At 55.6% G+C, this 20,310-nt stretch overlaps 4 protein-coding genes across 4 annotated transcripts; 1 reads left to right on the top strand and 3 right to left on the bottom strand.

Moving 5' to 3' along the window:
* The first annotated feature begins 4,014 nt into the window (after positions 1-4,014).
* Positions 4,015-4,998, top strand: BO70DRAFT_359460 (uncharacterized protein). Its single transcript, XM_025542545.1, has one exon. It carries the CDS (start codon positions 4,073-4,075, stop codon positions 4,757-4,759), a length of 687 nt encoding a protein of 228 aa, XP_025402326.1. The 5' UTR covers positions 4,015-4,072; the 3' UTR covers positions 4,760-4,998.
* A 488-nt stretch (positions 4,999-5,486) lies between these two features.
* Positions 5,487-8,312, bottom strand: BO70DRAFT_368938 (putative arsenite resistance protein Ars2; the record flags this gene model as incomplete). Its single annotated transcript, XM_025544650.1, has 3 exons — positions 5,487-6,083; positions 6,135-8,143; positions 8,210-8,312. The coding sequence occupies 3 exons, from the start codon at positions 8,310-8,312 to the stop codon at positions 5,487-5,489; spliced, it is 2,709 nt and encodes a 902-aa protein (XP_025402325.1).
* Positions 8,313-10,741: 2,429 nt separating this feature from the next.
* hapB (transcription activator HAP2) lies at positions 10,742-17,033 on the bottom strand (the record flags this gene model as incomplete). Its single annotated transcript, XM_025546391.1, has 6 exons — positions 10,742-11,917; positions 11,966-12,135; positions 12,255-12,372; positions 12,445-12,521; positions 16,790-16,852; positions 16,910-17,033. The coding sequence occupies 6 exons, from the start codon at positions 17,031-17,033 to the stop codon at positions 10,742-10,744; spliced, it is 1,728 nt and encodes a 575-aa protein (XP_025402324.1).
* Positions 17,034-17,243: 210 nt separating this feature from the next.
* BO70DRAFT_161778 (uncharacterized protein) lies at positions 17,244-17,643 on the bottom strand. Its single transcript, XM_025538291.1, has one exon. It carries the CDS (start codon positions 17,513-17,515, stop codon positions 17,303-17,305), a length of 213 nt encoding a protein of 70 aa, XP_025402323.1. The 5' UTR covers positions 17,516-17,643; the 3' UTR covers positions 17,244-17,302.
* Positions 17,644-20,310: the final 2,667 nt, after the last annotated feature.

Here is a 20,310-nt window from a genome sequence, read left to right as displayed (position 1 = left end):
TGGTGCACTTACTCTGGAGGTCGTCGGGCGGCATCGACTGGCGATGTTCCGCACTTGGGTCCCACGGGACGGGCCCGCCATTCATCGAAGCCATGGCGGCGAATGCGACCGGTGGGTTTGGTGGGATTGGAGGGCGAGAGACGGGCAGAGAGGGGAGAGGGGAGAGGGGAGAGGACGAGGATGAGGAGCGGAGGAGCGGACGGAGGAGCGAGGACGGGCGCAGACGGGCAGATCAGGAATCGGAAGAGACTGGAGATGGAGATAAACGAGGAGGTCGTCAAGCGTCAAGAGGGCGAGGCAGAGGGAACTGGACCGTTGTCAGCCTTAAAATGGACTACGTCCCGGGGTGGATTCGCTCGTCCAAGCGCCCACCCCGTTTGAGGGACGAGATCCGGCGGACGCACCGGCAGGGTCGGACGTTTTCCCCGATAGGCGGCGGATGGAGACGAGTCTAGCAGGCAGGATTCCGGGAATGGGGAATGATCAGGCAATGGTGCAGCTTGCAGTTCTCGATGGCTGGTGGAAGAGCGAGAATTGATTCTTGAAAGGGGAGTGAGTTGAGTGAGTTGAGTAAGTTGAGTGAGTGGAGGTGGAAGTGGAAATGGAAGTGGAAGTGGAGGGTGGCAAGCAGGCAGGCAGGCAGGCAGGCAGTCAGGCAGACTAGTGCAATATCGAATAATCGGAGGCAGCGTAGGCGAGCCGGCGTTATATCGAATGATCCTCCCCTCTCTTCTCCGTCTCAGTTTCAGTCTCCGTCTCCGTCTCCGTCTCAGACCCTGTCAAGTGGCAGTGGCAGCAGCAGCAGCAGTAGCAGCAGTAGCAGCAGCATTATTGGCCGAGGGTGAAGAAGAACCAAGGAGAGGGAGACGATGATGAAGAACGGACCCAGTCCACCCAACAGCCAGGCCAGCCCGGCCCGCCAGGCCCTCGGGGCGTCCACTAGTCCGGCCAGCCTCCGCGTTGTGGCAGCGTTGGAGATAGAGTGATGCTGTCTGTACTTACTTACATGGCACATACCTTAGGTAGGTGCTGTCGTACAGAGATACAGCCAGATACAGCCAGATACAACCAGATACAACCAGATACAGCAGAAAGTGGTCTGGTCACACAGAGATACACGCCGTGGTACCTGACGGAACACGGTCTCTGGTAATCTGTCACCACCACCAAACCCACCAAACAGCCAGGCGGCCTCCTACAGGCTTCCCTTCCCCTGGGACTTGATACATCCAAACAACAGTCGGGTGTGCATTTCATTTCAAGAGAATTGAAAAAAAAAAAGAAAAAAAAAAGAAAAGCAGAACGGAAAAGAAAGGAAAAGAAAGGAAAAGAAAGGAAAAGAAAGGAAAAGAAAGGAAAAGAAAGTAAAAGAAAACAGAAAAAGAAAACATCTACCTACGGTGCATCGGAAATGTGATAGTCAGTCCGTCACTCTCGTTGCTTTTTCCCCTCGAGCTGGTCACTCCCTTCCTCCCTCCCAAGGCCAAATAGTCCAGGATCTCCGTCGCCTCCTCAATAATCGTGCTGCTCCCTCTCACTAGACATCCACCCGGTGCAGGCTGTTCCGTGCAGAGAGATGGGTCTGACTCCGAGTGAGGGGAGGGGACGAGAAGTGAACGTCGTCCCCAATCTGAAACCTGATCCATAGCGCGTACCCATCCATCGATTCCCTCCAGCCGGCTGTTTGCTTGGTTCGATCGATCTTCCGCGGCGGGTGTTCCAGATAGAGACCGTCAGCCTCAGCCTTCCAAAGTCCTTCCTCATTCGCCTCCTCGGGCGGAGTTCTTTGTTTTTGTTTCTCCCTAGAGTCACTGGGATGGAGCTTCTTCATCTTTTTTTTTTTTTATTCTTGTGAATATATATTATTTTTTAAACTTCATACTGTAAGTATTCATGGCTGCCGTTTACCTGTCTATCTGGACCCATCGGCCCCACTGGCCTCGCCAGCAGCCCTCGGACTAGTCGCCCGGTCCAGGATAGCGCTGGACGTTATGATCCATTAGTGGCAGGCACAAGTGGTCCACTCCCCAACGCTCGGAATTGGGGGGATAGATAGTATCTACATAGTCAGACTCACGGTACGCGGTACCTACATATCCAAGGCGCCAGTCAGCCACGCACCTGGAGGAAGCAGCTGCCTCCTCCTGGCCCGGGTGCGGCGGTAGTGTAGCGAGCTGTAAGGGGGAAGCAGGCGCAGCATCACGATCAGGACGGACCGTCCGTCCGTCGGCGTCTGTGGCCGTCCGCCGCTCCTTGCCCAGGCGGGTAGGTGCTGGAGGCTGGCCCTGGGCGATGGGATGGGATGGCATTGACCATTATTTGGCATCGCGCATGATACGGAGGAATCCGGAGGGGTGATGTAATTCGACCAGGATTCCCCTCTTCGGGGTCCTGTGGCTTTTTTTTTTTTTTTTTTTTTGCCCTCTTTCTTTTCTTTGTCTGTGATGGGGGGGCTTGGGGGATTCTTGGTCCCCGAGGATGTTCGCCGGTAGATGGAAGTAGGTAAAGACAGAGCACGGAAGACGGAGACAGCATTGTATGTCTGTCTCTACTGTATGACGCTGACTGTACAACTCCCCCACCACGGCTCCGCCTCAGGCCACAACATACCCCAATCGGGCAGTCTCCATGGCTCGTGATTTTCCCGCTGCTGCTGCGCCCATCACCGTCCAGATGTCTTCCACTTCACTTTCCTCTCACCACCACGGAGCTACCCTCACAACTCGTCAGTCTACTCTCCCCGTGAGAGCCTCACCATGTCGCCCCAGGTCCCGTCTCTATCAACCGTCCGTCCGATGCCATGCCCGATCCCGAAGTGCTCGTCCACATCTCCGCCCCCAGCACCTTCGCCCACGATGCGCACTACCGCGCCCAGGTCAGCGCCATCCTGGGCTTCCAGTCCGTCTCCCGCCAGGTGATCACCGTGGGGCCTGGCGATGACGAGCACGAGCACGAGCACGAGCATGAGCACGAGCAAAGAGCGGATTTGGAATCCGCCGCACCCTCACCCAGTCCAGCTGCCAGTCCAGCTGCCAGCCAAGCACCTGGCCAAGAGCAACTCACCACCAACTCTTCCACATCCAACCCGTCGACCGCAGCATCCCAACCCCCCAGGCCTCTCTCATCTGCCCAGCAACCAACTCGATATGAAAAGGATTCCCTCGGGACCCCGCTGAGCGTTATTCCGGACTCCCAGCCCGAACGACTGCCTGATCCCGTCGATGTCGATGACAACGACTTGCGGGAGATTGAGATTGAGCCTCCACTGTTGAACCCTGGTACTCGTAAATCGCCTTTCGCGGGCGGATTGGAGTCTCCGTCTGCGAAGCGAAGTCGGTTGGGGTCGTCTTCGTGGGCTCCCGGCAAATCCAACGAGGGTCCCAGAGAGTCTCACGATGTTTCTATAGAGTCTAACGGGGCTGTCAGGGAATCAAACGAGATTGATAGAGAGTCCCGCGATGTTCTCGGAGGATCCCATGAGGCCTTTGGAGACAGCGCTCCAAGGGAAATCCACGATGTTGCTGGAGAGTCCAACGAGGTTTCTAAACAATCCCATGGCGCTCTCGGCGAAACTCACGCCGCTCATAGAGAATCCGGCGGTATTCCTGAGGGATCCCGTGAGAATCTCAGAGGCGAGGACGCTCCCACTGGAACCCACGATGCTGCTGGAGAATCCGAGGAAACCCCTAGAGAACTCAGCGAGGTTCATGAAGCATCATCCAGCAAGGTTCCTAAACAATCCCATGAACATCCCAGCGAACCCAACCAAACCACTCCCCCCAACTCTACCCTCACCTCCGGGCATCTCACAAAACCCCCAATACCACCACCACCACCCACAGAGACAGTCTACCAAACCATACCAGCACCCAAAGAAACCACCACGAACAAAGCCGTCCCACCTCCACCACCTCCACCTCCAAACCAACCACCCAACCCAACCCCAAACCAAACCACCCCCTCCCCACCCCTTCTCTCTCTCCCACTTCCCCCTCCCCCTCCCCAAACAATCAACCCCCTCCCCCCAATAACCACAACCCACTACATCACACACATCACCCCCACCCTCGCCATGCTCGCCACCCGTCTCAAGTCCTCGCGCACCTACACCCCGACCACGCAGACCCGCGACCTGGATGATCTCGAGCGAGGGTATTGGTTTCTACGGGTGAATCTGTCCTCTGCACGTCCTTCGCAGACACAGAATGAGAATGTGGACCAGAACCGGCATCCAGGCTCGAAATCGAAATTGAATACCAGTAATACCGTTGGAGCAGGGACTGTGAATGGTAATGGAAATGGGCATGGGCATGATAATGCAAACACCTGGCCCCTCCCCCTCCTCACCCGCTTCTGGACCTTCCTGTCAGAGATCATCACCGAGGGACGCGCAGGATGGGGCGTGTGGTGTATTCTGGAAGAGGATATATCATCGCCTGTCACCGTCAACGCCGCCACCATCACCACAACCCCAACTAATACCATCACCACCACAACCCCAACTAATACAAACACCAACACCACCACCATCACCACCATCACCAGCACTGATGTTGATGTTGATGTTGATGCCGATGCCGATGCCGATGCCGATGCTAATACCAATCCCGATCCCACTGCCCTAACCATCAAGATATACGCTTGGGGCGAAATCGCCTCGCACATCTACTGCCTGCTATTCCTGGCGAGTGAGCGGCGGGTGCGAAAGATGAGGGCGCAGTGGCGGGATGGGGCCGATGAGGTGGTTATTCAGATGTGATGTGATGTGATGTGATTTCTAGTTGCGGATTTCATGTTAACCATCTCGATAATTAAAAATAATGAATATATGGGTGGGTTGGTTGATTGATTGATCTCTTGTCTTGGAGATACCTATCTTGTTTACCTGTTTGTTTGTGGGAGGGAGGTGGTGCTGGCGAAGACTACATGCATACATAGAATCAGTATGAACGAACGAATCTACGGCTTGCAGTCACTAGGCTACTCCAGATACCAACATCAAATAATCATAAAGCAACCATATATCATTGAACTTATGTTTCGAAGATCAAGGACATGGCTATATAAACTATAGTACAATTTGACGATGCCGATACCAGACGCAAGATAAAGAAAAGAAACAGCTAAAAGAATTGGAAAAGGAAAGGGAATCCGAAGACCCTGGAGTTTTATGAGCCCGACCGCGGAGACGGAGAGAAGTTGAAAAGGAAAAGGAGAAAAGAGTAAACAACCCCATCTCCATTGCACACACAGCTTGATCCCGAAGAAGAAGAGGAAGAGAGATAGATAGAGAAGCATAACCGAAAAGAAGAAGAGGGAACATTTTGGGCTCATGTACGCAAAAATCAAAGATTACAATCAAAGAGGTAGATAGAATGTAAAAAAGGCACATATGCGGCGGATAAAAACCGGGCTGCGGAAATGCAGACAGACACACCAGGGAACGCCATTTGCTCGGAGAAGAGAGTTTGTGGAGTCGTAGACATCTAGTAGTTCAGCTCGCCACTGCCGGATCCGCCGACGGCGTCCAAATCCTCGTAGCTCTTGAGGCTGCGGCCCTGCACGGCTTCGCGCGGTCCCTGCTGGGCGGACCCGGAGCCCATGGAATCAATGAAGCCACCGGCCCCCATCAACGCCGCGGCGGGGTGGCCCGGAGGGATGTAGGGAGGACCGGAGGCAGGCAGACGGCCACCCGCATACATGCTGGGCAAGCCACGGGGCGGGCTCAGACGGCCGCTGCCCATGCCGGGAGCGCCATGCCGGTTGCCACGACGGTCGTACGGACCAGACCGGTTATTATAGCGACCACCGCCACGGCGCACAACACCAGGCTGGTGCAAGCCAGAGCCGTCGCCGGGGACCCCAGCGCCCATGAACCCAGGGATGCCAGACCCCGGAACACCAGAGAAGCCGGGCGGCACGCTACCGGCCAGGTATGGGGGCAACGATGCCAGGCTGAATCCACGCGGGGTGCCGGTTTGGCCTTGGCCAGAGCCGAGAGGGAAGTGGCCGTTGCTGTTCGCATCGGACCGCGACGGCGCGATTCGAGCCGGGTCCAGAACATAGGAATTCACCAATGCGAGCTGGGGCTACGTTAGCAGGCAGCCACGCGGATTCGGGGACAATCAACTTACATCACTGCGGATGGTCTCATACCACTCGGCGTGGCGCTTCTCGATGTGCTTGCGCCAGAAGTGATCGGCCTTGAACAGCTTTGTGCATTCGGGCACCTTGCATCGGAATTTCGACTCGTCCTCCTGCTTCACATGCTTGCTCAACTCCTCCTCCAAGGAGTCTTCCACGGGCTTGCCGCCCAGCTTCCCAATATCAACGCTGTCGGGTTCAAGGATCTGCAAGAGCTTGTCCTCAAACGTCTTGACCCAGTTGAAGGCACGCTGGAGCTGTTGTTCCCACTTGGAACCGTAGCGCTGTGGCCGCCTCTCCTCAACAACCGGCTGTTCCTCGCCCTCCTCGCTGGGCTCCTTCCGCTTGACAGGGAACGGCTGTCCAAGAGCACTGGCTCTGGCCACGGCCTTCGACTGCGTCGTGAGGCCAGCACGTGGGCGTCGCAGATGTCCACCGGGACATTTGCGGGCCAGCTCGTGAACCGAATCGCTCTCGAAGACGCAGAAGAAACAGAAATTATAGACTCTACGGAGGTATTCGACCAGGAGATCGAGTTTCTTCTTCTTCGCCAGAAGCTCCTCGTCATCATTCTCGTCATCTTCCCACTCTTGTTCCTCTCCCTCCTCAGCCTCTCCCTCATCGATATCATCGGCATCAAAGTCGGTCTTTCTCTTCTTGACGCTGACAGGGCCCGTCACGGGTGGTTGGAGCCACCCCTTGCCCCGCAGTTCTTCCACACGCTCCTCGATCTTGGTGAAGCCATCGGCCTGTCCGCCCATCTCATAGTCAAGCTTCGAGACCAGCCTCTGTGCCAACTCGAGATCGCGCGCAATGCGCTCGGGGGAGGAGAAAAGGTCCCACAGGGCCTTCTTGCGTGGCTGGGATGGGGGGACGTGGATTCCCACGTGGCATGTGAAGTCGCCATGAACCGGATCGTGGATGGTCTTATCGTTGATCGCCTCGAGAGCCTTCTCGGCGGCGGTAACAGTCACTGCTCCGTTAGCCGTGTCATCCTGCTCCATTTCCTCGCCCTCTTCTTCTCTGCCGTCGCCTCTCTCGATGACCTCGACATCAGGAGCAGGATGAAGCATGATCCACCCCATCCGGTGATACTTCTTGGAAGGATTGGGATCGCTAAGACTAAGCCATTTGAACCCGCCATCCTGCTCTCCCAGGTGCTCCTTACAAAACTCCTGGATCTTCTCCCGGCTAACATTCGGGGCCAAGGTCTTGATCAAGAGGGCAGACTGGGACAGCGCCTCGTCGCGCAAATCGCCACCTCTGGCCGGGAGCAAATCCAGGACGCCCAGTGTTTCTCCTACGGCCGTGGCCTCGCCTTCCTCCTTCTCAATCACGCCACCTGCACCATCGCTTTCGCTCTTGTAAATGCCCTCAAGGGTGAATTCGTCGAAGAGTCCGCTCTCGAGGTCGGCTTCCCATTGCTGGTAGGCACCCATGCGGAAGTCCATCAGTTGACGACGAAGGGGATCCCGGACTTCAGGAACATAGCGCTCTTTGAACCACTCCTCATTCCGATGGTGTTGGACGAAAGACCGGGCCATTTTTGCCTGCAGGTCCACCTTGTATGAATCGTATGCCGCTTGGATCTGCGCGCGTTCCCTATCCCGGTCCTCACGAGCCTCGCGCTCTCCCTTGACGCGATCGGACGGACGACGGCCGCCGTGTTTGGCGCGTTCCTTTTCCTCCCTGATCGACTGCTCCGCCCTCCACCATTCCGCGAACCAATTGAAGCCGACCTGGAAGTCCAGGTTCAAGGGGTTGGGGAGCGGGTTGGTGGGGATCGGGCGCTTGACCGAATCTTGCCCCGGCACATATCGGTCGATGTTGGCAACGGTCGGCGACGGCGGACGGCGACGATCCTCACGATCCCGTCCGGCATGTTCCCGGGAGGCGGCGTAGTAATCGTCTCGCGAAGCACGGCGATCGGAGGGTTCGTAACGATCAATCATCACGGGCGAGCGCGAACGTCCACGAGCGCGACGTCGATCCTGAGATACTAAAGCATCCGGAATGTTAGGCTATGGTTATGAGACACAACGGTATATCCGAGCTGGGCACCTACCCGGTGATCTGCGGCGATACGAATCCACGGGTGCCCTGGAGGCATAAGAGTCGACTGCATCTCGATTTCTGCCGGGAGAGCCGTAGCCCTCGTAGGAATCCATCAGGTGGGGGATGTGGAGTATCGCGTAGACGGGAGGAAGTGGAAATCCTGAAGGAAAGTCGGTTCGGGGGTGTCTGCCAACTGAGAGCCAAGAGTGGCGCTCCGGAACGTAGAGGCAGTAATCGTAGGCTAAGATCCGACATGATCAACATTAGAGCAAGTCCTTCATGATTGCAAGAATGCCTGATGGGCAGGACGTTGACGAAGGGCAGGGAGGGCGGGCTGGGCAAGAGAAGGATGAGAAGGGGGGTGCTGGCCGGCCACCGGCAAAGGGAGATGGACAAGGCATGATGATGAGTCTGGATTGAATGACAAGAACCCCGAAAACGGAGCAGATGAAAAGCAGTGTTGCTCAGGAGAGCCAATGGAAGAGAGATAGAAAAGATGGGGAGGGAGGGAGGGAGAGGGAGAGAGAGAGAGAGAGAGAGAGAGAAAGAGCACAGATCAAATGGACGAGAAGAGGTGGTGGGAGGTAAGCACAGAAGGAAGTCACTGCAGGCCAGGAATGGCGCGCGGCAATGAGACCCGAGAAGAGGTGAAGGAGTAAGAGAAGACAAGACACCAGCAAAGGACAGGTAGGGCGCGGTTCCAATGGATTGAATGACTAGGAAGAGGGATCAAAAGCGATCGCGACCCGATTGACAGGGCCAGCCAGAGTCAGGGCAGGGGAGGGAAGAAGAGAGACGAAGGGCGGTGATTCGACTGAACACGATAAGAGCGAAGGCAAGGCAGGCGACCTACAGAAAGAAGAAGCCTTAGGAGAATCGGAATTGGAGACAGAAGATCCTGCAAGAAACGCGTCCAATCCGACAAGCAATCCCAGAGGGAGGGGGGGGTGAAGAGAGGACGATTGGGCGATCAGCGGAGAGGAGATGCGGATGGATGGAGGTGGAGGAGGAGGAGGGAAGGGAAGATGAAGAGGAAGAAGAAGGAGAACGAGCGAGCGAGAGAGAGGCGGCGACGGGCGGCGGGTGGGCGAGCGATCAATGAGTGAGGCTGGCCGAGACCCCCGCTAACCCCGTCCGGGCCATGGCCGGCCTGAGGCTGTCCGGCTAGCCCCAGGCCAGGCCAGTCCCCTCCAGCCAACAAACACAACAAAACACCACAGAAAGAGATGCTAGTGCGACTTACACGTCATTTGCATGTCGATCGACAGGTCAGAATCAGCCGCAGCAGCCATGATGAATATGGAGCAATTCCCACGGATGGGAGGCTCGTTACTCGAGGATGAGAAGCAGAGAGATGGAGAATCCGGCCCGGTTATAGAGCACAAGAACGGGCGATGAAGAAGGGAAGGCGCGCAGATATGGCAGCTACCCCTGTCTCCTAGAGCATCCAGTCCAGAACCAGTGAAGACGGACAGTGAACCCATTCTATTTATTCTACTACTGGATTTTTCACACATAAAACACAACTATCTACTTGATCCTCGCCCTTCACTGGAAATGATCCGGGCGAGCGAGATCGAGAAGTATGTCCTGGTATTTGTACACGACTAGCGGGGGAATCATCCGGGAAAGCTCAAAAGAACAGGTCAGAAAATGTGGGACCGAACGAGAGACAAAGAAGAGAAAAGGAAAGAAAACAAAACAAAAGGTCAAGTCCAGAACCGATCCACTAGAACCACCAGATCAAAAATCTCAGGCAAGTTCTTGCGCCGTCCGAAAAGAACCAGGCCAGCGCCCATCAGCCGCGTGTTTATGGTGGTGGGCGTTTTTACCAGCGATGATGGAGGCTGCACTCTAATACCAACCACGGCTCGAAGGCACTATGCAAAAGAACGGAACCGACCCCGGCGAAGGGCGCGGAACGCGGGGAGAGGAAGGGACTGCAGTAGAGAAAAGAAAAAGTTGCCAATGACATTTGAGTGCGGTGGTGGCCGGAGTGGACCTGGTGGCGGTGCGTCTTTTTGGGGTTTCTTTAAGGTGTGGGGGACCGCCAGCGCCGAGGATCTCGACCGTCGAGAGGATTAATAACCCCCCGGATCATCCAGCCAGCATCGGCAGTGGGAGGAACAACGTAACCATTCGTGAAATTGAGAAATCGTGCACCATCCCGAGAAAGGAAAATAACAGAACATACATCATCTCATACATGCGATCCTAACAGGCTGAACTTCGTTAGATGAAGCGAGAATGGTAGTGATACTTCGTGCCAGCATAACAATATAAACAGACGTAAGATCGGAGCAGGAGAAACGGGAAGGGGTTTCAAGAAGACACAAGAGGCGGGGGTGGGGGGGAAGATGAAGGGGGGAATGTAAATCGGTATGAGGGAAGATGAGACAGTTGCACATCGCTCGCTGCGGAAGAGAAGGGCAGGGAACATGGGGGGGTAAATAAAATCCAGACATCCATCCATAAAAGCCATAAATAAAAATAGTCACGGAAAAGAAAGGTCCTAGAAGCCGGCCCGAGGGCGAGGCGTCGTTCAACCGTCCTCGTCGCTCAGCTCGGCAGAGTCATTCTCACTTTCGTCCGCGCTGGTGCTTGTTTTGGGTCCGCCGGTCTTCGCCTTTTTGGCCGAGTTGAAACCGTCGTCGTTCACGTCGCTCGACTTCCGCTTCTGGGCGGACGGCGTGCTGTCTCCAGTCGACTTCACCACGCCGCTATCGACGACATCGTGGGCCAAGGAGCCTCCCGCCTTCTTGTCCATCGCGGCCACTTCATCGGCCGTCAAAAAGCGACCTCCAGGTCCCCGAGGACGGCGCATCGCATGGTTGTGACGCGACTCGTGCAGGTATGGCTTACGACCCTTGGACGTGAGTCGCAACTGCTCCTCCAGCTTCTGCCGGGCCACCCGTCGCTTCAGGATGCGATGGAACTGCTTCGCATTCACATACAGCGGCGACTCCTCCGCACCGCCAGCGACCATATCAGGCGAGGGCTGACTCTGTTGAACCGGGGGCTGGGGGGGAGGGGCCATGGGCGGAGCCACCGAAGGCCGTCCGACGTGGTTGAGAACGGGCTGGGCGCTCTGAACGTGTGGACTGCTGACATGACTCATGCGACGCTGCTGCATCTGAGCGTTCTGGGTCATCTGGACCTGAGTCCCGATGGACGGCATCTGTCCCGGGATCTGTGGCGGCGAACGAGGGTTGCGATCATTCTTCACTGGTACTCCCGCCATGCGCGGCGAGCCCCGGGGCCCTTGAGGCATCTGACCCGCCATGGAGTCCTGATGAAGCGGATAGAATTGCCCGGACGCCGCAGCGGTGGCCATGGCGGCTGCCTGGGTGGGCGAGATGCCATAGGGTTGTGGCATCGCGGTGGTAACCCCATACGACTGGGGGAAGTTCATCTGCTGGTGGACGGAGCCCGGGCCACTCTGAGCCTGCTGGTAATGGGACTGTGATGGTACAATGGGAGAGGCTTGGTGTGAGGGATGGGCTTGTTGCATATGTGCTTGAGGGTTGGTGGGGGAGGCCATCGACCCCACCGTCGGCCCTGCATTCGGAGGGGCGGTCTGGTAAGGGGCGGTGATGTGAGATGAGGCATGGGCGTGTTGCCCATGAGGCTGTTGATACTGCGGGGGGTATTCCATCATGGAGTCGCGACGGGCTTCACCGTCAGTCGTCCAAGTCGCGTCGTGATTGGAGTGCCCTAGCTGTCAGGAACCAGCGGGCTAGGGCCAATAATAGGGCCAAAGTCGAACCAATCGAAGGGTATCGCTGGTCTGAGACAACGGTGGCAAAAGGAAGGGGGCGATGATAGGTTGCGAAAGCACAGTTGCACCTAGCGATATCACCGTTGTGCACAAAGGAAGGGCAGCCGCGACACGGTTGTCTGATGATTCGACGAGGGAACTGCGAAAGTCTGCAGGCTCTGGGTTCGAGTGTCAGCATGGAGCGCAGCGCCCACCGGTCACTGGGTTGCGGGTGGTGGGGAAGGGGGAGGGGGGGGGGATGGAAACAGAGGAAAGGCGCTTACACCTGGGCGCGTACCTCTGTTTTTGTTTTGCCAATCCACCCAGTCATCAACTTCTGGCGTCAACGGAATTCGCCCAAAGGAGATGAACGCTTGTTTGCCGAAAAATGCTTCAAACCGCTTTCTCCGGAGGTTCTGCGTCTTTTGTGGAAATCTTTCTTACGCTCGCCTCCGAGTGTAACGTGGTTGGGCTTCGATGCAGGGAACCAGGGTGCCCTCGACTAGATGTCGCACTTGATGCGTTGTCAGACAAAGCGCGATCTTGTCGATGATGGCGCGCAAGTCTATCGCAAACACAACAAGAAGCTACGCAGTATAATGGGACGACAACTGGCAGGCTACCTGGGTGAACGCTGCTCAGATCCTAAATTGATCAGGCTGCTGGGCCACGTTCATATGAGGCGGTGCTGGCAGCGAGGTGAGTTAGTTCGCCTGGGCCCGGGAGTATGGAAGTATCCTGGTCCGGCAGTCCCCGAGCTATAATGCCACACGGCGCTGATGTCAGGCCAGGGTACGGTATGCCTGAAGGCTACTACACGAGACTATCAGCATCCGTTGTTCTCCACCAACCAGAGGGGTCGGCTCTTGATTTGTGCGCTGTCACGGTATGGATTCGGGGGGGACGATGGGAGGGAAGTCAAAGTGGTGGGGGGTGGGAGAAGGGGGGGGGGGGAACGCAACATCGTGGCGATTTAGTGTCTTCAGGGCTGAAGGATGTATGCGTTGGCAAGCGGAATTATGATGCAGCCGGCGACATACCTTGTTGAAATGCAACGCACTCTCAACCCAAGACCAGGGTAGGCAGAGTTTCGCGCGCGCGCGCAAAAACCGGAATGGGGAGCAGGAAAGGTAACTACAGCCAGGCGACGGAGTTTGTTGTCGTCAGCGACCGTGAAAATCGAACGCGCGCCTATCCAGAGAGAATGATGTTAGAAAGCTGTCAGGGAAAGACAGTGGGCAGGGGTTGACGCGTGGTGATTGGGCCATGGTAGGCGGGGGAGTTCGGGGGTCGCAACTGAAACGCGACAGAAAACATAACAATGCATAAGCCATAACAGCAGCTCACAGGGACGGGGAGATGATAGGAGGATGCGTGGCAGAAGGGTCTTGCGTGCAGTACTGGGGAGTACCTGCGACACTAGTTCTGATAGATGGATTGTTTTGCTCTGGAGGTGGATAAAGCCATGGCAGCCTCGATCCAGTCATCCATCATGGCTGGGAGGGGGGGGGAGAATCAACCGCTGTCGCGGTTGGCGGGCCGGGGGTGGGCAGCAACTTGGAGCCAAGGACGACAGCAGCGACAACATGCGTGCCTCGTGGGAGGAAAAAAGGTTAATTACCTTGATTGAGGGATATTCTCCGCAGGGGGAGGGGGGGTTAACAAGCAGCAAGCAACTCAGCGCAGCGCGACACAGAGAAAGCCAACCGAGACAATGATTTGACGAAAGGCTTCCAGTCACGAGGGGAAGGCACTGTGATGATTCGTGGGGCGAAAGCAACGCGACGGAGCTCTGCCAACGAGAAAGGCTTCCTCACCGCACGGTAGGCTGCCGCTGATGTCAGTCCGGCCCGGGTTGATCCGCGGCCGAGCACAAAGGCGGCACCAGATGGGGAAGGGAATGATGGGCAGAAAAAAAATGACCAGAAACAGTATGTGTAATGAGCAGGGAAAAAAAGAAAATTGAAAAAAACAAAACAAAAAAAAAAAAAAAAAAACCAAAAGAAAAGTGGAGTTCCAACAGAACGGGACCAAAAATAGCCCGGATCTGTATCGTTCGCTGGTGGAGAGCCAGCGATCGAGGGGAAGGGGGAACCGGCGCAGTGGCCTGTGGTTGGGTGGTGTTGGCGCTGGTGCTGGTGCTGGTGCTGGCAGAACAGCGACAACAGCACGAATGCGCGCGCACCGCACCAGGGCTGGGGGGCCGGGGACCGGGGACGGGGGGGAGGGAGGGAGGGGAGGAGGGCAGGCCCGATGATGGGCGCGGGGGAAAACCAGGCCACTGAGACCAGGCCTTTCGGCTGATTCGTTTGGGCCTGCCTCGGGACGGACAGAGGACAGGTGCAATTGATGGGTTGATTGGGCACACAGGGAATTAAGGTATGCAATCACCAAAGGGGGAAAATGTAAAAAAAAAAATGTAAAAAAAAAAAAAAAGGGAAAAAAAATACAAGAGTGCCGCAAATCCGTCGCGCAAGGGACCGACCGACCGGCTGGCTGGCGGAGAGCGGACGGAGAGGGAGGAGGGAGAGAGCTTCGCGGACGTACGTACCTGGGGATCGGATGGTGATTCGGCGACAAACCGTGGTAATGGCAGAAAAGAGACGAGGGAAAGTGATCAATCACGAGGGTCAAGCGGATGGGGGGAGACGGTGGGTGGTGGACGGGCGGTGGTGGTGGGCGGGCGCGCGATGATTGGGTTGGACGAGGCCTGACGGGTTTAATCTGAAGCCAGGCGGGCGAGGAGCGAGTAGGAAAAAAAAGAAAATGGCAGGAAACCAATGGGCGCGGTGCGGCCAGGACAGGCCAACGTTGTTGACTGGAGGGCACGCAAGGACTGGAGAGGCTGGATGACCAACGAGAGGGAGCAGAAGGAGAAAGCCGCAGCGAGAAGAAGGGGCGAGCGATGGGGCATTTGTACCGGACGCGCTCTGAGGGGAGCTGACTGGCTCGGCAGCTCGTCTAGCGGACGAGGCGGCGAGCAATCGGACCAACAAAGGCCACAACCATACGGTCCGGTATTGTCCCCAGGGTTCGCTCCACTTAGCGCCTGCGCTCTTGACCGGCCTGGGTAAGGCGGCTACCGCACCGACCGTGGGTGTCCTCGAGGGAGGGAGGGGGGGGGGGGATGGTATGGTACTGTCCCGTACTCCGTATCATGAAATGGTATGATGGGTACAAAAGAATTAAAATGAGGTCCGCGCGCCCCCAACAACAATGCTGAGCTCGCTTCTCGAGTCTCGACATTTACGACCCATCTCATGAACTTTGGCGGTCCCTCTCCAGCCAGAGAGGAAAAGAAGCCAGCCCTGTTAAAAAAGAGGAACAACAAAAAATAGCATGAGCTTTCACCCATAATCTCACTCCGTGGAAAACCGACTGCTGGAGGCATCTTCTTATCTTAGGTAACCGCCAATATGCACAGCATCCGGCCATCCCGAATTTGTGACGCTCATCATGTGCAACCCAAAACTGGCGAATCGCCCTCGGGAATAAAACCGGTCGGACCCAAGGAACTCTCAACCAGCCACCCCCATTGGCTCTGCTTGTGCGAATCATGGCTCCCGCCAACCAAAATATCCATTCGGACTTGACGGCGTGAATCATGTTCGCGTCTCTCTCTCTCTTTTTATTTCTTTCTTTCTCACTCTCTTCGAAGGAACTGGTTGTTCTCTGCAAGCCAGGTGGCACCCGAAATGAGAGGAATCGCAGTAATGCGTCGCCTGGATGCCGAGGGAGGACTAGGCGTATTAATTAGACTCATAGGGGACAAGTTTCGGCGGTGCTAAACTGTGGTACTGATGCAGCAACAGCAGCAGCAGCAGCATGCAGCCTTCTTGCCGTGAGATCACACTCTTTCTTTGTAAGCGCGGGCTGAAGTCTGACTTTCGGGTTGTAATTACCGTATGGGGAAATACGTACAGTACTGGGAGATACCTCCAAACGTCAGCGGAGTGCATCTCAGCCATGGCCACCAGTCTCGGTTATATACCCAATCTGGGTAAGACCCCCAGCCCCAACCATGCTCACTGTACTAAGTACGATTCGGCGTAAACATGAATAACAGTAACTCACTCGGCCTCGGCTGCTAACTGCATAGCTATCCCTAATTACTCGAATTCCCCAGCGGAATGAGAGCCTGCACGCAGGGGATGGAGATGGCCTTACCTGCGTCCAGGGTATCGACAACCAACTTGTCTCGTGCTGTCTTGGCAGCGAACGACATCCGAAGGCGCATATCAGATCCCGGCGTCTAGAAAAAAGCGACGAATAATGGAAGAATAGGGCGGGCACAGTGAACATCGGCATTTGAGGACTCCCTACGGAGTAGTATGGCTTGTTGAACTACCCGATAGATACATCCTGTCCGTGTGGGGTGAATGGATGCGATTCCTTGAACTTGATAGTAGTACCTGGTAATTCAGTGTAGCCTCCCGTGTACTACGACGGCACACACTACCCACCTAGTTTTCAAAATCTTCTTTTCCTGCCCCATCATTTTGCCTTTTTTTTTTTTTTTTTTTTTTTTTTTACGGAGCTAGCTATTGATTATTGAAGCGCTATCCGGATAAAGAAGCTCAAGGAGATCGGATGTTAACTTAATATCAATAAAAAATATAGCTATTCATTGTGTCAGTCGCGGAAGTGATGTGGTATATACTTAGGCTGGACTCCGTAGTATATATTGGCGGCATCCTTGGCAGCTCCCGTACGAATGACCTCAATCGAAGTTTTGAATATGAAACACGGACTACTCCGCGCTGAGTACTTAATCAATATCTAGTGGTACGGAGCACGGAGGGCAGTCTGCAATTTCATCGACTATCCACAGACCTGGCAGACCGGCACGATGGTAGAGGCTTGGGGCGCCGATCTTGTTCCACACCACGTGTGAAGCTTGACCGCTTGGTTAGGTTCTTTTATGGGGGGGAGGGGGGGGGGGGGTAAAATTACGTGCCCCGGTCTCCTGGGGCCTGGAGACATGGAATTCGAGGTGTTCGATGTTCGATGTGATAGTGAAATGTTCGAACTCGTCGACCTGCACCAAAGTGCCATGGGAATGAATCCTGTCTCTCATGCCGGTACTGTCTCGTCTTTCCAATCTGAAACCTGGCCGCGGCTAAGATCATACTGCTGTTGGAGACTTGGAGTACTGAGTACGTCGGCCATACGAACCTCCATCCGCCCGCCCGCCCGCGCATCCACGAGCAGGTTACCACATGATTACGGAATGGTAATGGCGTAACTGACAAACTGACAGACCATGGCCAAGCTTGGGCCATGTGACGTCAACGCAGCCTGGATTCCCCGCCACACCGCTTCTCGAGGTGGCTTGGGGGAAGCCTGTCACGAATCCCAAAGCTGAACCCTTAGGGCTGGCCGTCCTGGAGGCTGGCAGGTTTGACGGCTACCATTACAACCAATTACGTATCCCTCCGGCATCTTCCCTGGGATTATCGTGCCAAAAATGTTTACTCCGAGATGCATTGTGTATGTATGCATGCCGGCGTGGACTGCGGAGTAAATCTGCCCAAGGCCCCCAGGCCCCCAGGCCCCCATGGCACCTGGCCTGCCCCCGGCCTTGCTGGGGGTCCCACCAACCAGTCTGTCGGATTCTCTGGTCGAACTTGCGATGTATAAGGGAAAGATGGACCTACCTAGGTGTGTTCCCCGGCAGACCTGTAGTCTCGTTTAGTCTCGCACCTCCTTCACTGCCTAGTCGATGCCAATGACCGTCGCATAAGCTCACACTATCGCTTTGTTTGTTCTGTCACATTGTGGTACTGATACGTCATCTGAAACTGAAAGCTGACGAATGTCGAAGCCTCCTGTCTCGCATCGAATAATGCGTACTTTGTTCCGTTTGATCCCGTGCATCGGATGCCCTATAGAAGGTTACATAACCACCAAACACTCCATGACGGCGGCAGGGAGACATATTCCGGACCAACTTCTCCCCATTGAGGGCACTGTCTCCGATAGAGTCTCTGCCACATGCTGCTGTCCACGGTGCTTTTGTCCTTCTCTTCGTATCCTGGGGACATGCATGGATCTTCTGAAAGCCCTCCGCGCGCAGTCTCCATCCCGGGCCCTCGGATCCGACACCGCATCGCTTCAGGTGAGATCGACCCCTGCGACTACAACTCCAGATCAAGAGATCTTGACTCGAGAATCTCTCCTTGGCACGAAGATCGTCCGGTCACATTGACTCTGCGGTAGGTGGAAAACGCGAGGTAGGTAACATCCAGCAGTTCAATCCCGTTCTCTTACTTACTATACGAAAAAGCAAATCACCCAAAAGGGCAACAGGGAACGCTTGCCCAGGATATAACCTTGCACTTGGTAATACCATCGGCCATACCAGGAAAGATGTCCAGAGGTGTACAGTCATCGACTGCTGCTGAAGGTTTGCTCAGGGAGATCATAGGACCATCGCGCTGCACTGCCAGCAACACAAGAGGATTTACACTTTCTATCTCGGTGCTAAGCAGTAGCCTGGACACACGAGGCCATCAGCAACCCCTTCCCTATGTGGCAGGCGCTTCCTCAATCATGTGCCAGAGGGCAAGCCCAGATGCCACGGCCGGTTCTGCAGTAACATCCAAGCGCTCTGATTGCCCGTCCGCCACCGATCAGTCGAATAAAGAACCGACGAAGAGGACGCAAGGAGCGAACTTCACACACACACACACTCAGTTGCTTTCGGCCTGTAAATGTTGAAATCTATCGCGAAGCGCGGGGCTTTTCAATGGCTGCCGTCTCCTGACCTTACACTCTGTGCCGTCTGATCCACAAGGCCAACGGCCCCGGCATTGGTCGACGTGGCTTACGTCTTGGTAGGCAGGTTGTCACTCGCTGTGGACCGCCGACTCGCTACGGGGTACGAATCAGCTCGATTCTTCCCCCGTCCCAGTTGCTGTCTCATGTATCTATGCAGTGGCGGCCTCAGACGGCGCAACGGGCTGTCGGAAGGCCCCTTACACATAACCCTCATCGCGCTGGTGCCATCACATCACACAACTAATAGCCCAGGTTGAACAGCGGCAGCTCCTGACCTTTGCAAGGGGCAAAGGAATGAGCAGGCAGATCTCGTCCAGGGGCCAGCATCCAATAGAATCGACCGGACACCCTCTTGGTACTTGATAGAGCAGTGTGTGACGCCTTCGCTAGGTCACTACATACGGCCCTGATCCAGTCAGGACATTGCGGCCCCGTTACCCTCGGTGCGTACTATCAGGCCTCCAGAAAACGCAACTTAATAGGCCCGTCAGAGCTCGCACCAATTTGCTTTTTAATCAAACACCCGCGCATCAGAATTTCGTCACATGGGGATGTGCCTCCTCCCCCCCGCCCCTCCCCCCCTACCCCAAGTCACGGTATTCACTGCTTCTCCAGGCAACCGGTGTCCGGCGGATCATGCTATTGTCCTCGGCAGCTCCGAGATTACGCGCTGCTCTAAAATTCACGCATAGTAGGACGCTCCTGTGTGTGGCGATTTAGCAAGCAAGCAAGCAGCCATTTCCAGGCTTTTGTCCGTTACCGACCCGGTTCAGCATGGCAAATTGCCGTATCCTGTCTCACTCAGTAACCCTGACGATTAGCAGCCAGCCTAGATATGCGCTAGTATTATTCTTCACACTTGCGCCAGATAAGACCGACAAGACCGACAGCTGACTGACATCCGAGACAATCCAAGGGATCCAAGGGTCAGAGCCAGATCTCTCACGTCATCGATCAACACTTCCGGCGAACGGGATCACAGACCGGGCTCCGATTGACCTGAGCTGAAACACAGCATGTAGGACCTATCAAGCCCAACGGCCAGGCCCGGCAGGGAGACCGACCGTCCGTAGATAGATATGGCATGGCATGGCGGTAGTATACATCATCAATCAGCCCAGTACATACCGATAACCGAAGCATGTGGCCTGACACGAGCGCAGACACCTGAACAGCTTTCCCCGCGCAGCAGACAAACCCCTCCAAATCAAACCGGAAATAGTATTCCCTATTGCAACAGGATAGGATAATAAGCAAAGAGCGCCTGGGTTTCTCTTTATGTCACCCACACCGGAGGGTAGGGTAGGGTGCGGCGGGCGGTTGGGCATCAAGGTACCAATGTACACTGGGTAGGGTACAGGTAGCTACTTACTCCCTGAGATGGTACGTACATATGTAATGTACTTGTACCCTGTAGCATGTACCCCGTTAGCCCTCACCGCTGGCTACCTGGCTGGGTTTTATAGGTCCGTTGGCGCTGGACTAGGGTGGGTGCCAGCTGTTCGTGCAGGACCAACACATTTCTTACTCATTCTTTGTGTCGGCTAGCAACTCTTTGCTATTACTATCTACTA

This window comes from Aspergillus heteromorphus (assembly GCF_003184545.1).
Source record: "Aspergillus heteromorphus CBS 117.55 chromosome Unknown BO70scaffold_4, whole genome shotgun sequence".
In the NCBI taxonomy this organism is placed as follows: domain Eukaryota; kingdom Fungi; phylum Ascomycota; class Eurotiomycetes; order Eurotiales; family Aspergillaceae; genus Aspergillus; species Aspergillus heteromorphus.
Note: the sequence above shows the minus strand (reverse complement) of the source record. Positions and strands in the feature narration are given on the sequence as shown.